The 14,560-nt window shown below is 37.1% G+C and overlaps 1 protein-coding gene across 3 annotated transcripts in view; it reads left to right on the top strand.

Annotated features, from left to right (window-relative positions):
• Positions 1–14,560, top strand: part of COL21A1 (collagen type XXI alpha 1 chain) — a 234,742-nt gene that overhangs the window by 208,438 nt on the left and 11,744 nt on the right. For 2 of the 3 annotated variants that reach the window (XM_061397807.1, XM_061397806.1), the window contains 7 exons: positions 1,006–1,050; positions 3,231–3,284; positions 4,887–4,940; positions 8,381–8,434; positions 10,012–10,083; positions 12,463–12,498; positions 14,344–14,388. In XM_061397807.1, the coding sequence (XP_061253791.1) occupies positions 1,006–1,050; positions 3,231–3,284; positions 4,887–4,940; positions 8,381–8,434; positions 10,012–10,083; positions 12,463–12,498; positions 14,344–14,388 (360 nt within the window). Of the gene's footprint in view, positions 1–1,005; positions 1,051–3,230; positions 3,285–4,886; positions 4,941–8,380; positions 8,435–10,011; positions 10,084–12,462; positions 12,499–14,343; positions 14,389–14,560 lie in introns of those variants that run through there. The other variant, XM_061397808.1, reaches the window with a different exon arrangement.

The raw sequence follows: 14,560 nt of genomic DNA on the forward strand, positions 1-14,560 counted from the left end.
AGTGACTTGGCAGCAGGCAGAAGCAACTGCTGTTCTTTGAAAGCCTTGAGGATGCAGAGGGGCTTCAGAGAAATACTGATGGTGCTCAATTTCCCTATCTTCCAAATTCGTTTTTTGGCCAGAGTCAATACATTTACATCAAAACAAATGATAGTCATTTGTTCAATTGAAGTGTCATCAAGAAAGGAGCTAGGAAAATGGAAAGGGGCTAGGAAGAAATAAATTTTGATCGATACTATCACTGTTCAATAAATATGTGTGATAAACAATCATTTTGGTAAATGCATTGAATGTCAATGGAACTACTTTCCTGTCAATAAATGTGCTGGCATTATTCTTAAAGTTAGACAATTAGCATTAATTTTCTCTGAATCTTGCTAGAGAACTTGTACATTTGGGTTGAACCAGGTGAATGAATTTTCTTTCGTTCTCTCTTTGTGTCTCTCCACAAACTGCTCTGCATATGCTCCACAATTGTCTTGGCAAGGAAGTCATCAGGAGAAAGAGAACTGTATCTTACATAAGGAGTTAAGTTCCTGGGTGTTTCAAGGCTCAGTTGAAGGGAAGTCTTTAGTTTCATTAGTTTTAGTTATGGTTGAGAAACTGTGAGGCCTTTGGACCTGTTTTGTTGCATTTGAACTCCTATGATTTGACAGTCTTTTTGCGTTCATCACAATAAGTAAAGTAAGAAAGTGGTCAAGTGAAATATCCTTATTTTATCACTTACGTTGCTCTGAAAGAAGAGCCAAGGTTAATATCCTCATAGTTCCTTTTCTTAAGTCTATATTTAAAGCTGTAAATATCAGTACATGTTCATATAATATTAAATCCCATAAATTTTTTCTTTTCCAAAATTTAATTCCTATAAATGGCAGTTTCATGCTGTCCAGAGCTATGCTTGATGATTGGCATCATTTGCAAGTTAAAACTCCCATTTTGGCCCATTCTTCTTTAATTATACTGTCTAAATCTTTTAAATTAAAAATCTACTTTATTTCTTTTCAGGGAATCCCAGGATTTCCTGGAAACCAAGGATTAATGGGACAAAAAGTAAGTATGACTGAAAGTTGAAAGATTTGGGCCTGGGATCTGTTTATGAAAAGGGCAAAATGGTGATGTCTCTTCACATGGAATATATTTTGTTGCATTTATGGCCGTAGTTAATGGTTCAAATATGATTTAATTTTGGAAGCTATTATTTTGACCTTACAATTTGTTTTTGTTGTTTTATACAGGTAGTATAAATTTGAATTTACACACACACTTTCTGTTTTACTTGGTTACTTTCTATCTTGTTCTCTTAGACCACCCTTTCAGGGTAAGCTTTCTATTTCCTGAACTATATCTTTAGAAATTCCTTTAGTACAGATGTCTTGATTGTAAATGTTCAGTTTTTATTTAATTACTAATATCTTTATTTTACTCTTTTGTGTTTGACAAAGGATTTTTGTAGGGTATACAATTCGAGGTTGATGATTATTTCCTCTTGATACATTGACGTTTTTCTACCATCATTTCCCGGCTTCCATGGTTAACTATGAAAAATCTGCTCTTGTTCCAATCACCATTCTTTTGCAAGTGATCTGTCCCTTCTTTTGGCATTCTTTAAGGTATTTTATTTGTGTTTTGTGTTCTTAAAGCTCAGTGCAATGTGTCTCGGTATGGATTCATCTGTATTCATCTTGGTGGGAATTCAGTTTCCTTTCTGGCTCTGTGTAGGTATTTCTGTTAACTCTGAGCAACGTGGGCTGTTAACGTCCATGTTACTTCTCTTCATTCTCCACTTTCTGCTCTTTCTAGAAAATCTAGTTAGACATATCTCATTCCTTCTAATTTTGTCCTCTCCATTTATAAATTGCTTACTTTCGTATCCTTGATCCTTAAATTCTGGTTAATTTTTTGGTTATGTTTATTTTCTATTTATTCTTCCTTTACTGTGTCTAACCTGTTGTTAAAAGCATCAGTTGATACAAAAATATAAGCAATCATAATTTTCATTTCTAGAATTTCAAACTTTAATGATATCTTTTTACTCTTTTTCCTTGAAGTACAGCTGATTTACAGTGTTGTGTTAGTTTCAAGTATACAGCAAGGTCATTCAGTTTTATTTTTATATACATATACATACATATATACACATACACACACATACACACACACACACACACACATATATATATATAAAACTGAATGAGTTTTTGGATTCTTTTTCCTTATGTGACATGAAAGTTGCTCAGTTGTGTCCAACTCTTTGCAACCCCATGGACGATACAGTCCATGGAAATCTCCAGGCCAGAACACTGGAGTGGGTAGCCTTTCCCTTCTCCAGGGGATCTTCCCAACCCAGAGATCAAACCCAGGTCTCCCACATTGCAGGCAGATTCTTTACCAGCTGAGCCACCATGGAAATATTGAATATAGTTCTCTGTGCTAATAGCATTTTTTTATTCTTCATAGCCTCTTGTTCTGTTTTCAGTCTTAATAGTCTTTGATGATTCTGTTCTTTCATTTGCAAAGATTTCAGATAATAGTTCCGAATTCAGTTTCTAGCCATTCTAACACCTGCAGTTCATTGTTACTGCTCTTGATTCTCAGTCTTGTGGTTTTCTGCTTCCCTTGTCTTGATCGTTGATTCTGAGCTCATTGCTTCATCCTAGCAGGCAGGCATCCTGTCAGCCTAGCTGCCCCCTGCTGGCAGGCCTGTGTACCACTTCAGCCGCCTTTGAGAGTCTTAAGCCTTTGTAGGTGTTCAGCCGCTCAGTGTTGTTTCCTGAAACCTGAGCATGTACCCTCAACACCCCCAGCCCTCTTGTTTCCTGCATCTCTATCTCTAATGAGGTTTCTGCAGAGTTCCAAATCTTCATAATTATGGTTGTAATAGAGAGTATGTTTTATTAAAGGATCTTTGAAGACTTCCCCTACTTCTCATAAGACCAGCACTCCCTCAAAGATGATGAGAGCTTTTGTTCTTGATTCAGAGAAATTCTTGGAGCATAAGGTCAACACTCAATCCCCAAAGCTGAAATCTAAATGCTGTGATATGCTCAGTCATGTCCCAGTCTGCGACACCACGGACTATATAGCCTGTCATGCTCCTTTGTCCATGGAATTTTCCAGGCAAGAATACTGGAGTAGGTTTCCATTTCCTTCTCCAGAATGCTTTGCTAGGAAATTCCTAATGATGAATTGATTGTTTGCAATTTTAAACTTTATCTGTATTTGATTTTTAGGGAGACACTGGGCCTCCAGGACCACTAGGGAAGAAAGGAGCTCCGGGAATACCTGTACGTTAGTGTCATTCTTTGGGCTGTGAAATAGTGTTGCGATGTACCCAGAGTTCTCATTCTGAACCTCACACAATGCAGGTGTTCAGCAACGAGACACATAGGCTCCACAACTGCCATCCATTTGTATGAAAAAGATTTTGTCCATTTTTATAGAGGAGAATAGATTTCTTCAGCTGCTCAAAAACTTGGCTATCTAAGAAAAGATCAAGAACTCTTACTGTAGCTAAACCAGAAAACAAATACTTCAGCTCTTTATTTAAAAAAACAAAAACAAAAAAACTGAGCACCATGAAAAGGTCTAAAAATAAATGTTCTTTTTTATTTTTTAGATAATTTACAAATGTATACAAATAAGGAAGAATACATTCAGAACAGGTTGTATAGGAAGATCCTAAATTAGTGAGAAAATAATTTTGGAAGTTTTGGGAGTAAAGGGACATATGAGTTTGATACTAAAAGTTATGAAAATCTTATGGTATATAAGACTCCATAAAAAATTTCTGAAAGTTATTACTAAAAGTGATGTGGATTTTAACCTATGAATCAAATTGCCTGTAACAGCTTTTATTTTGAGTAAAAAACATCTGATAGTTTCTGACTTTTCATTTAATTATTTAAGTTTAAAAAGCAGGTATTTACCTTGTGAAAAGATTTGATAAAATTTTGGTGAAAGATTTGAATGGAATATTCTTCCTCTACCTCCATCATCATGACAAAATTATTTTTTCATTGAAAAATTAAACTTAATTATATACTAGTATTTAAGTTAGCTTCCAGAAAATGAAAGTATTAAATAGAACTTCATTGAACTTCAAAAATAAGTATATTCAATATTTCTAATATTTGAAACACTGTGCTATGAGTAGTATATTTTACATTTTATAGTTGTGATAACAGCCTAAATTGATAGCAAAGCATAGTAGTGATGATATGGTATTTTCAGTGTGACTATATTGAGATTGCGTTTTCTGATAATGCTAACTGAATATTATTGCTTATCACATTTCTTTTGCTATGATAAAGAGAAAGCAAGTGTTTTTAATATATATAATAGTATATAAATTGAATCTAAATTAAATTAGTTCCTTGTTGCTAGAGTAGTTATTCAGTGTTTTATTTTGAATCATATGATTAGTAAAAATATAGCCATTTGTAACTTACAGATTATTATATTCAGAGAATGTATTAAATTTTAACACTTTAAAAACATTATTCAAGAAAATAAAAAATGTAAGTAAAATTGACCAAAATAATATCTAGGAAGAAATTTCAATGTTGGTCATCATGAGAAAAGGAAGAAAGTCAGAGTGTTGGAAAATAAACTTTTCTTTACAGTTCTTTTTTACTAGCTTTCCGGTAATTTTTGCTATTGGTAGGTGATTTAAGCAACCAGTTGTAAGGGCTTTGCTGGCCTTCATGTTATCTTGCATAACGTGATTCTTTATTCTCCTTTATTTGGTTGTGTGAAGGGAAGTTTCCCATATATTGCATTACATGTTAGTGGATTAATTATTATGGGACTGTATAACTTGAAAATTGATTGACTGCTTTTTAATATTCTTCTCTAAATTACTCTTGCAATTCCCACTTAAAATGTAGGGTTTGATGGGAAGCGATGGCTCACCAGGTCAGCCTGGAGCCCCAGGATCTAAGGTAAAGAAAATGAAATTAATAAGACCGAGGACTCTGTGCAAAATGACCATTGATGTACTTCAGTCAGAGTTTTCACTACACTGATGTTATTTTGAATGTGGTGTGAATCTATAGACAAGCACTTGGAGGAATGAAGTCTCAGGTGAAAACCAAGTATATAAAGCACAGTAATGTGAAGCAGCCCTAGTTTAAGCTGGAAGGAGTCCAGGATCCTCGTGACAGCCCTCCAGCCTCACTGGTAGCTCCGGCGCACTGAGCAACACCCAGAATTCTAAGGAACCAGTGCTCAAGCCTCTATCTAGAGCATCTCTAGTGATGAGGGATGTAACTTTTCCAGCTTTCAAGCCCTTCTTTGGTATTTTATTTTGTGAAATATATGTGGGATTTTTATTTGTAAGATGCCTTGTAACGAGTTTTATTAGGCGTTTCCTCCCTCAGGACTGGGCGTTAGTTGGTATATTCTCTTCCACATTTTAAAAAAGTAAGGCAAGCTTGACAAATATATTGAGATTTCAGGTGATGCTGTTTTTAAGTTAGAACTGAAATTCTTTGAGTTTCATGGTTCAACTATTTTCTAGCTGTTCAGAGTCAGGTGCTAAGAGAATTTCTTTTTTTCTTGGCTTATTAGAGGATCAGGTTGGGTAGATTCTGGCTTGACTTAAGAAACTATTCTTGACTATTTAATGAGTAGATTCTAGGATAGCTTTCTGAAAGAAAGTGATAGAATCTGCTCTTTTGAAAGCATTCATCCTTGAACTAGACCAGGGAAATAGATCCTGGCATACATGAGTAGATGGTCTTATCTATTCTACTTTGAATTTCTAAAGTACCTAGAGAAAGAGATAGGATAAAATGTCACGGGAACCCAGTGAGTCAGGGAAAGTAGCTGCCCTGTTCCCAGGGGTGAACTCTGAGGGTCCTTGGAACATTGTGGATCCTAGCAGTAGGAAGTGTTGCCTGCCAAATGGGCCTTCTCCATCATTTCTCAAGGTCATTTTGCAAGAAAAGTAGAGTCTTTGTATGCTCCTTAAATAACTGGGATACAATGGAGTCTCCCGTGATTCTGGATGCTCTAATTCCTAAGAACTGCAGCCTAAGATTTTATCAGCGTTTTAAAATTAGCCACTTCCCATTGTTGGCTCACACTGAGCTGGAGGTCAGTTAAATCTGTTGGACTTTCCATAAAAGATTTTAGAGCGATGTATTTGTGGCATCCGCCCCTTGGGCAGGTCTGCTGATATGGCTGGTGAGTCAAGTAATTCTAACATCCCAGTTTGTTTTTACATAAATCACTATGAACTTTGATTTCCCTCATCTTGTACAATTTTTAAAATAGATTCAAGATGTTAAAACAGATTTTTAGTATCTATTTTTGAACCTATTTTGTTTCAAATAGACTCAAGATGTTAAAATTATACCTCTAAAATGTAATCTTTTCAGTGACATGTTTGACCTTCTTTTCATGCAGTGTATTAGCTCAGGTCTTAGAATGTTTTTCTGCCAAGGACCAGGCAGGACGTGTTTTGGTCTTTGAGGGCCATACAGCTTCTGATGCGGTCACTCAGCCCTGCTCTTAGAATGTAGAAGCAGCTGCTGCGTGGGTGTACCCGTGTTCCTTTATTTATAAAAATAAACTTTACAACTTTATTTATAAAAACAGGCGTTGGGCTGACTTAGCCCACAGGTCGTAGCTTACCTGCCTCTGTATCAGGAGTCGCCAACCCCTGGGCCTTGGTACCGGCCTGTTGGGAACTGGGCCACAGAGCAGGAGGTGAGGGCTGGGGGAGCAATGAAGCTTCATCTGCTGCTCCCCATCACTCCCCATCACTTGTGTTACCACCTGGACCATCCCCCGCCCAGTCTGCGGAAACCTTGGCTTCCACGAAACCAGTCCCTGATGCCAAGAACTTTGGGGACTGCTGCTCTATATTACCGTCTCCCTCCGGTTGTGTCAACTAATGTTTTTGGAAACAGTGCCTACAATATCAGCGGATATAAGGTCAACAGGAGGACAATGAAGCTGTTGCAAGCAAGGCAGCTATGATGCTGAGAATCTGTGTAGATCTTTAGAGAACTTCCAATTTCCACTACAATACTCGTTTTTAGAATAGGTGTGGAACCACATGTAAGTCTTTTTTACCATACCAGATTCCAGTTTTGTAAAATATTACCTAAATCATATCAAAGTGCATTAACATAATCAAGTCACGTCACTTTCAGCCAGTGCTGTCACCCCTGTGAGTTTCAGCTTAACCATCTGTAAAATTAGAAATTTTAAGGAACCATGATGCTATGGAATAATCATGCTGTTAATGTGACAAATGCTTTAATTAAGTGCAAATATTATGTTTGTGTGGTTCTCAACATGAGCTGAGAATTAAGGTGGTTCTCTTTACTGATCACTACACCCGCCCTGACTCTGGGTGGTCATCACCCCCCTTTCCTGGGTGTCACACCAACCTCTTTAATAACAGGGTTTTGCCAGACATGGACCGGGTTATGATTTCAGGTATCAGAGCATATTTGAAAGCCAGAACCGCCTCTGACAATCTCTCCTGATGAACCAGGAGGCGGGTTGTCTCTTTTTATAAACAGTCCTGTTTTCCTATCTTACATGCTTTGCTCTAACAACTTGGTCTTGCTTTCCAAGTGTCTGTTAGCAAGGACTGTACTGGAATTCTGAAAAAGCATGCAAACTAAACGTTATCTGATACATGTTTCTTCCAAAAGCTGCTCAAAAGTGCATTTGAGGCTAATTTTCTTTCCTTAAGTTACATACTGAAAATGAGCTCTACAGAGAAAGTGAAACAGGGAAGGATGATTTCCAGCCTAGAGGATGCTATTAAGATACATGGGTCTGGCCTCTGCAACACAGACCTAGCTGATTAGGGCTGGTCCCTAAAGATGTTTTTACTTGGAGCTGCTGCTGCTGCTAAGTCGCTTCAGTCGTGTCCGACTCTGTGCTACCCCATAGATGGCAGCCCACCAGGCTCCCCCGTCCCTGGGATTCTCCAGGCAAGAACACTGGAATGGGTTGCATTTCCTTCTCCAATGCATGAAAGTGAAAAGTGAAAGTGAAGTGAGGGTCGGAAACTGTGTCCGACCCTCAGCAACCCCATGGACTGCAGCCTACCAGGCTCCTCCGTCCATGGGATTTTCCAGGCAAGAGTGCTGGAGTGGGGTGCCGTTGCCTTCTCCGTTACTTGGAGCTACCAGCTTCAAACAGGCTCATTGAAGACTTTATAAATATGCAGACTCACTTCCTTGCTTAAAATAGTTTTTCTTAATAAGAAGACCTAACATATAGATTCTATTTTTCAAACGATTGGAAAGTTGAAACTGTAAAAATTGTTTAAAATATGTTCCTTCAAATGTCTGGTGACTAAATATCTATATGATGACTAAATTCAAAATTTAAAATAATTTTTATACATTGACAGGGGACTAAAGGCGAACCTGGACTTCAAGGGCTGCCTGGGGCTTCTGGGCTCAAGGTAATTCACTGTGTTTTGATGTATTTGGGAATGTTTTCAACTATGCAGTCTTCTCATTTTTTGGTGAGATTAACGGTTGTATTAAGAAAAGGTATGTGAAATGAAGGATGAAATTAAGGTACCTGAAAGCCAGTGGTGAATGTGGGCCAATTTCATTTCTGTGTTTTGGATATTTTATCATAGTTTGGGTAATAAAGACATGACATATACCTTGGTTTTTATAGAACTGGTAAAAGTTGGTTGCTAATGTGAATATCCCCTCTGGTCCAGAGAATATCACTGTCTTCTGTGGCTGAGCATGAGAGTGTATGTGTCCCAGGGTGGTTCTGTCCCTCGGTTGATGATTGATGGGACTTTATTTTCAGTTTGGGAGTCACAAATGCCTTACCAGTTTCCTCCAAACCAAACAGTTGATGTCAGTCATTTTAAATTCTTCTCTAGCCTTTAAAAATCTAGAGTCATACTCAACAACTCACAGTGAGCAAAGAGAACAGAACTTAGTTTCCGCAAAAGAGAGCCATTTTTAGTTAATGTGACAAGAGTTTAGGACTAACAGTAAAACAAACAAAGCAAACCCAAAGCACCATGAAGCATGTTTAGGAGCACATCCTATCTCTTAAAATTTTAACCTAAATGTTGTTGAGACATCATCATTATATACTTTCACAGTGTAAGTCTTTCTTATTTAAGGCATTTAAAAGAAAGGAAATAATACCTGTGACATGATAAGGAGTAGAAAATTCAGTTAAGATAACACAGAATATTCTTTGCTCTGAAAACAGCTCAAGAATTTATGTTTAAGAAAATAATTTTCCAGATATATAAAGTAAAAATCATAAATGTATATATTTAATGATAAGAATGTTCACCCCAATATTGTTTATAAAAATGGTGAAAATGAGTGTTTGGCAGTAGGAATTTTATTAAATATGGTAAATCAATACAATTGAATGATGTTCTATAATTTAAAAATTTTAAAACATAATGGTTATTAAAAAATTCAATATTAATATATTTTGAAGTAAATAATTTATTATAAAATTATGCATACATAGCACATTTTGGTAACTAAGTTGCCTCTATGTTTGTGAGAGGTAGAGGGAAAATATATAACCAAATAAAAATATTGGGTAATGAAATTTTTAATAATTTTATTGCTTCTTTTTATTACCAGTTGTATAACAATAAGTTTTTTAAAGGAGGATTTGTGAGAAAAAGCAATTTCAAGGATGAAGAGAAAATATTAGTAAATGCGAAGAGAAATACCCATGTTTATTATTTTCACTGCTTAATTTTTTATTGTTGAAGTTATAAGAAAAATACCAACTATTTATGAAGCTTTCAAATATCATATGCTCTCAGAATTTCTTAACTAGAAAAGATAGGAAGAAACATAAAAAATTTTATTAGGACATCCATGGACTTTTCACTCTTTACTAGTTCTGTAATAATAACTCTGAATGTTCATAAAGTTTTAACTATCAGTTTTAAATTTGAGATGTATGTAGAGATACAAGCAGTGGGGCTGTTCACAAGCAGTGGGTCTACGATGTTCATGTGATTTCTGTGTTATTTAGGGAGAGCCAGGAGCGGTGGGTCCCCCAGGAGAACCAGGATACCTGGGTTTACCTGGAATTCAAGGGAAAAAGGTATGATTTTTAGGATACATAATTCAGTGTTAATCAGCTGTGAACATGTAGGTTTTTCTTTTGGGCAAGTAGCATAGGAGGGCCAATGATACATTCAGCGGTGAGATGACCTACGTACTTGGCGCACACGTAATGTGCTCAACCCCGCGCACACGTAATGTGCTCAACCCCATGCCAAGAGCTGTGGCCTCTTTCGTGTCCCTGCATGGGTACTGTCTCCTGCGTGAGGACCTTGGAAAAGTTAGATCAGAAAACATACAGTTAAGTAATATCCTGTAAATTCATATTGTTCAGTAGTCAACCCAGGCGAGTTAAGAATTTTTTAGGGAAAGTGTGACCGAGTCCAAGCTCGCTCTGCTCTCCACTCGACAAGTCAGTGAATCCGAGAGACGAGGTTTGAGGCAAGGAAGAGACTTTAATCGGGGAGCCAGCTGACCAGGAAGATGCAGGCTAGTGCCCCAAAAGAACCTTCTTGTCAGGGCCTGGTTGCTGGGTTCTTTTATGGATCAGAGATCGGGGGAGGTGAGGAAACAAAGGAAAAAGACTATTCAGTCTTTGCAAGTTTCCTATAGAATGGCAAGGCTCAGGTGGGGGATGTGTTAGTATCACTTCCTGACAGTCCTTCTCAGGTGGCTCAGGTTCCCTCCCTCAGGCAGGCCATTGTGTATGCTAACAATAACAAAAAAGGGCTCAACTCACAGAAGCAGATGCAGTGTAAATTTAAAACTAACCCTTCCAGGTTACCAAATATTCAACTCGAGCCACTCTTAACCAAAGTATGAATATCTTTCCCAAACTGAAGCAGAAGTCTGAAATGATAAAAATTACAACCAGAATGCTTGACCATGATATTCTTTTCTCTGAAACAATTATATTACATAATAGTTCATCTAAAGTTAATTTGAGTTTAAAATGTAAGGCTTATATATTCACATAAAATATTTTGGTGAGATAAGATAGCATTCCCTTGGGTTCTCTCTCTATCCCGTTAAATAAAAAAGCTCTGAGTTGTATCTGTATAAATATCATTGTCGGCTTGAAGGCTTTGAGCAAGAACTTAACTGGCTATCTGTCAGAGAAGTCCACAGCCCTGAGTCAGTATCTAAACATCCAGGTTAAAAGCGACTGTACCAGTTTTGTTCCGTAAAGGGTACAAATTCTATGTCTCCATCTTTGTATCCCTTGCTGTTTCAAGTTTTGTATCATTTCATTTTTTCTATCCCTCATGTGTTATCTGTTCGGGCCCTAGGTTATTGTCCCCAGAGTGATCTTTTTTGCTCTGATGAGTGGCAGGCAGCACTTGCTGACACAAGGATGGTCCACACAGCAGTGATTAAGTGTTGGACTCTTAGTGGCTAGTATTTATTTAATACTATTGACTATAGTATTTACTTACTACTGCTACTGCTGCTGCTGCTAAGTCAGTCGTGTCCGACTCTGTGCGACCCCATAGACGGCAGCCCACCAGGCTCTCCATCCCTGGGATTCTCCAGGCAAGAACACTGGAGTGGGTTGCCATTTCCTTCTCCAATGCATGAAAGTGAAAAGTGAAAGTGAAGTCGCTCAGTATCCGACTCCTAGTGACCCCATGGACTGCAGCCTACCAGGCTTCTCTGTCCCTGGGATTTTCCAGGCAAGAGTACTGGAGTGGGGTGCCATTGCCTTCTCCGATTTACTTACTAAATCTATGTGAATATATGTTTGGATTTAGAGAATTTCCTTGTTCAGAAACTTGCCAGTTAAAAGAAAACCTGTGTTTTATTTGCTGTAAGCACAAAACCCTATGTTTGGATAGCATGGCCCAAGTTCAACTTTCGGCAAATGCTTACCTTTCCTGATCTGTGTGTTAATTATAAAAGCAAAGACATTGAACTAGTTGGTTTCAGACATCTCTCCTGGCTGAGAAACTCCAGGAAACAAAAATATGGTATATGACTTTACCCCAAAAGTTAATTTTTGAAGCATATATTTTCTAAAATACAATTTCAGCATTGTTTCATTGTTTCTTATAAATCTGTGGCTACTGTTGGCTGAATAGTAAGAAGACTTTTCAGTTTGATTTCATAAAACAAGTTTGTCTTCTCTTTGTTTAACCTCAGATTGTCATCAATATGGAAAAGTTTTCTTCTTCCTTATAACAAAGAAATTGTAGTAAACTTTTTTTTGAATATAAGAGCACAAGAAAGTATTCATTTAGAACATCACTTTGACATAATGTGGTTTTACTCTCTTCCCAAATATTATGTTAGCTTCTGTATATAAGGCACTTGTGGAATTTGCATGAGACTATGTATTTTTCTTTGCTGAAGAAAAACATGTTTATTTGAAAGGTTACAGAATATATTATATTATGCTACATATAAAACTGCCTTTTTGCAGGGGGACAAAGGAAATCAAGGTGAAAGGGGCATTCAGGTACGTTACTGGCTTTTTTTTGGCTTGCAATAAAATCAGGACTTTATGCTTTATTCTTGTAATATCTGTTCATTTATATACTTTGTGGTGTGTTGGTTTCACCAGATGATTTGACATGACTTATGCCCAAATAAATTTGATAGGACACTATTCACTCTACATATAAAACATATTCAAACTAATAAAAAGAAGGAGAATTATACCAGAAAATTAGATCAGGCTGAAGAAATCTAGGGTGATTTAGAAGGACATTTGGTTTTGGACGTCTTAGTGAAAAAGGTAAAGAGAAGAAATGTGCGACAGCTTTGAGAGGTGAGGACAGTTCTACCTCAGTCCAAGTGGCTCTAGAAGAGATTTTTCCTTAACTGATCGCTGGTCCATGAATAGGACACTGCTGGCTGAATCAGTGACGCACTGATAAGGAATAAACTGTATCTGTCGGCCTTTCAGTCTTTCACGTTCTAGAAATATATAAGATTTTTCTGACCAAAATTATAAATCTGGACAGACAGTATTTCAGAAATGTTTTTAAAATTACAAAGCTTAGTGATAGTGGCTGAGTTTTGCTACATAAAATAAGCTTCATATAAAACAAAGACACTGCAAAATTTCCCAGGATGTTCAAAACTCTGGAATATCTGGAGGCATAAAAGAAAATTTCAGAATGAAAATCTGCTAGGGTCACAGTCTCAATGTGTTTCAGACAATGAAAGTTGAATTAAGCCCCTTCTCTGAGATCCACCACCCTGGTCATTTCTTGTCATGGGTCCTGGGTGACTGAAGCATCATTCTAACTAGTCTTCTTGAGTCCAGTCACCCTTTCCCCCAACCACAAAAAATGTGTGAGTTGAGTAAGTTGAAGGTGTAAAAGGTGTTGGTTTGATCCATTTATATCCTGTAATATGATTACTACTGTCGGGTCAGCTAATACCTTTATCATGCACATTAGTTTGTTTTTGTTTTGAGAACAGTTGAGATTTAGAATCTTAGCCACTTTGAAGTTTGGAATTTAACTGCATATTTAAGATATTAATTTGCTTAGTTTCTGCACTACACAGTAAGCAACTTGATGGCAACATAGGGACACTGTTACCGGGTCCTGCCAGCAAACAGGGCCCCTGGGAATTCATGGGTATAACTAAATGGAAAAAACAAAACCTGCTATTCAGGAGTGATTTAAAATTTCAGTCACTAGATCTTTAACTGATTGTATATCTAGGTGTATGTTTTACTAGACTATATTAATTACCCTTTCAACATAGGGATGAAATAGTGGTATTTCAGGGTCTGGCCCAATGTCTTATACAAGATGGATGTCTTATACAAAATATTAATTGAATGGACAAATATGTTTGTATCTTTATCAAGTTTTCTTTATTTGTCCCAATTTAAAGATCTTCATTCAAAATATTTTTTACAGTGTAAATGTAGAAATGTCTTTTAAATTTAAAATGTCTGTAAAGTGGTCTTCTTGCCCTCACATGTGCATAATCCACACCAAACATAATGCCATTGAAGTTAAGAAAATGACCACAGTCACTGGATTTTTAAAGTTTTCATGCCGTGAGCATGGACTCCGCAGAACACCCTCAATTGTCTAACACGTTCTGTTTACATGTTCCCCAAAGTCAGTAGTTTGTTCCTTGTCTCCATCAATTTTAACTCTAAGGTTAGGCTGACTTTCCTCTCACTTCTTTTCCTCTCTTCTCTTGCATCATTTTGCATATTTGCATCACTGCTCTTGTGACCTTTGTTCTAGATAGCAGCAAAGTACTAGTATGCGTTGTATGTGTGAATGCATCATGTATGTGTGAACTAATAAATGACATTTATTCAATTTTAAAGGGTCAAAAGGGAGAAAATGGAAGACCAGGGATTCCAGGATTCCAGGTATTTTTTTTATGGAAAATGAATTAATGAATCACATAACTGAACAAGACTGAGAGAGAGTTACTTGCAAATAAAAATGAGTGAGGAGAAGGGGAGGCGTGGTGTGCATTCTAAGTGCACAGGGACGAGAATCCTCGTGGTGATGGTGATCAGGGCTTGCTTTAATTGTTCG

Source organism: Bos javanicus, chromosome 23, assembly GCF_032452875.1.
Source record: "Bos javanicus breed banteng chromosome 23, ARS-OSU_banteng_1.0, whole genome shotgun sequence".
NCBI lineage: Eukaryota > Metazoa > Chordata > Mammalia > Artiodactyla > Bovidae > Bos > Bos javanicus.